This window comes from Lottia gigantea (genome assembly GCF_000327385.1).
Source record: "Lottia gigantea unplaced genomic scaffold LOTGIsca_1, whole genome shotgun sequence".
NCBI classification, from domain to species: Eukaryota; Metazoa; Mollusca; class Gastropoda; family Lottiidae; genus Lottia; species Lottia gigantea.
Window position 1 is genome coordinate 7,095,267 of NW_008706746.1, and position 669 is coordinate 7,095,935.

At 43.8% G+C, this 669-nt stretch overlaps 1 protein-coding gene across 1 annotated transcript; it reads left to right on the top strand.

The window, feature by feature from the left end:
- On the top strand, positions 1–258 carry LOTGIDRAFT_103333 (hypothetical protein; the record flags this gene model as incomplete). Its single annotated transcript, XM_009045858.1, has 1 exon — positions 1–258. A coding segment is annotated over one exon (258 nt), but the record flags the coding sequence as incomplete, so codon positions are not given.
- Positions 259–669: the final 411 nt, after the last annotated feature.

Sequence of the window (669 nt, forward strand, 5' to 3'; positions counted from 1 at the left end):
CTAGAGGACATTGAATTAATCATAAAATGTGGCGCCAACGTCAACGGTGCAGTGAAACGCGGGTTACGTCCCTTGCATTATGCTGTTTACGTGGAATATGTAGCTGCAGTTCGACTGCTGATTGAAAAAGGCGCGGATGTTAATCTTCCAGACGATATAGGCTATACGCCAATGCACGTGTGTGCACGCAAAGGTTCCTACAGATCTATGAAAGTCTTGATAGAAAATGGTGCACACGTTGACTTTTTCGATGAAAATCCTAATATCAGTGAGAACATTCGAGCATTGGGCTATTTGACCATCGAGCCAATAAATTTAGCGGTTGAGAATAATAACATAGAATGCCTGAAACTTCTGCTAGCTAATGGCGCCCGTCCAGACCACAAATATTTCATGGGGTACGAAATTAACTTAGTACCAATTGACAACGTCGAATGCATGGAACTTTTGTTACAACACGGCGCAGATCCAAACGTAGCCAATCGTTGCGGCGTATCACCATTGATGAAAGCATGTCGTATGCAAAGAATTGATGTGGTGCGTTTATTGCTGACGTATGCCGCAGACGTGAACTTTCAGTCACCTCCCCGTTTCGATCAGAAAGCAGCTCTGCATTTCTGTGTCCAAGTCGGAAATTCCGGAATCGCACATACTTTATTAAGAAACGGT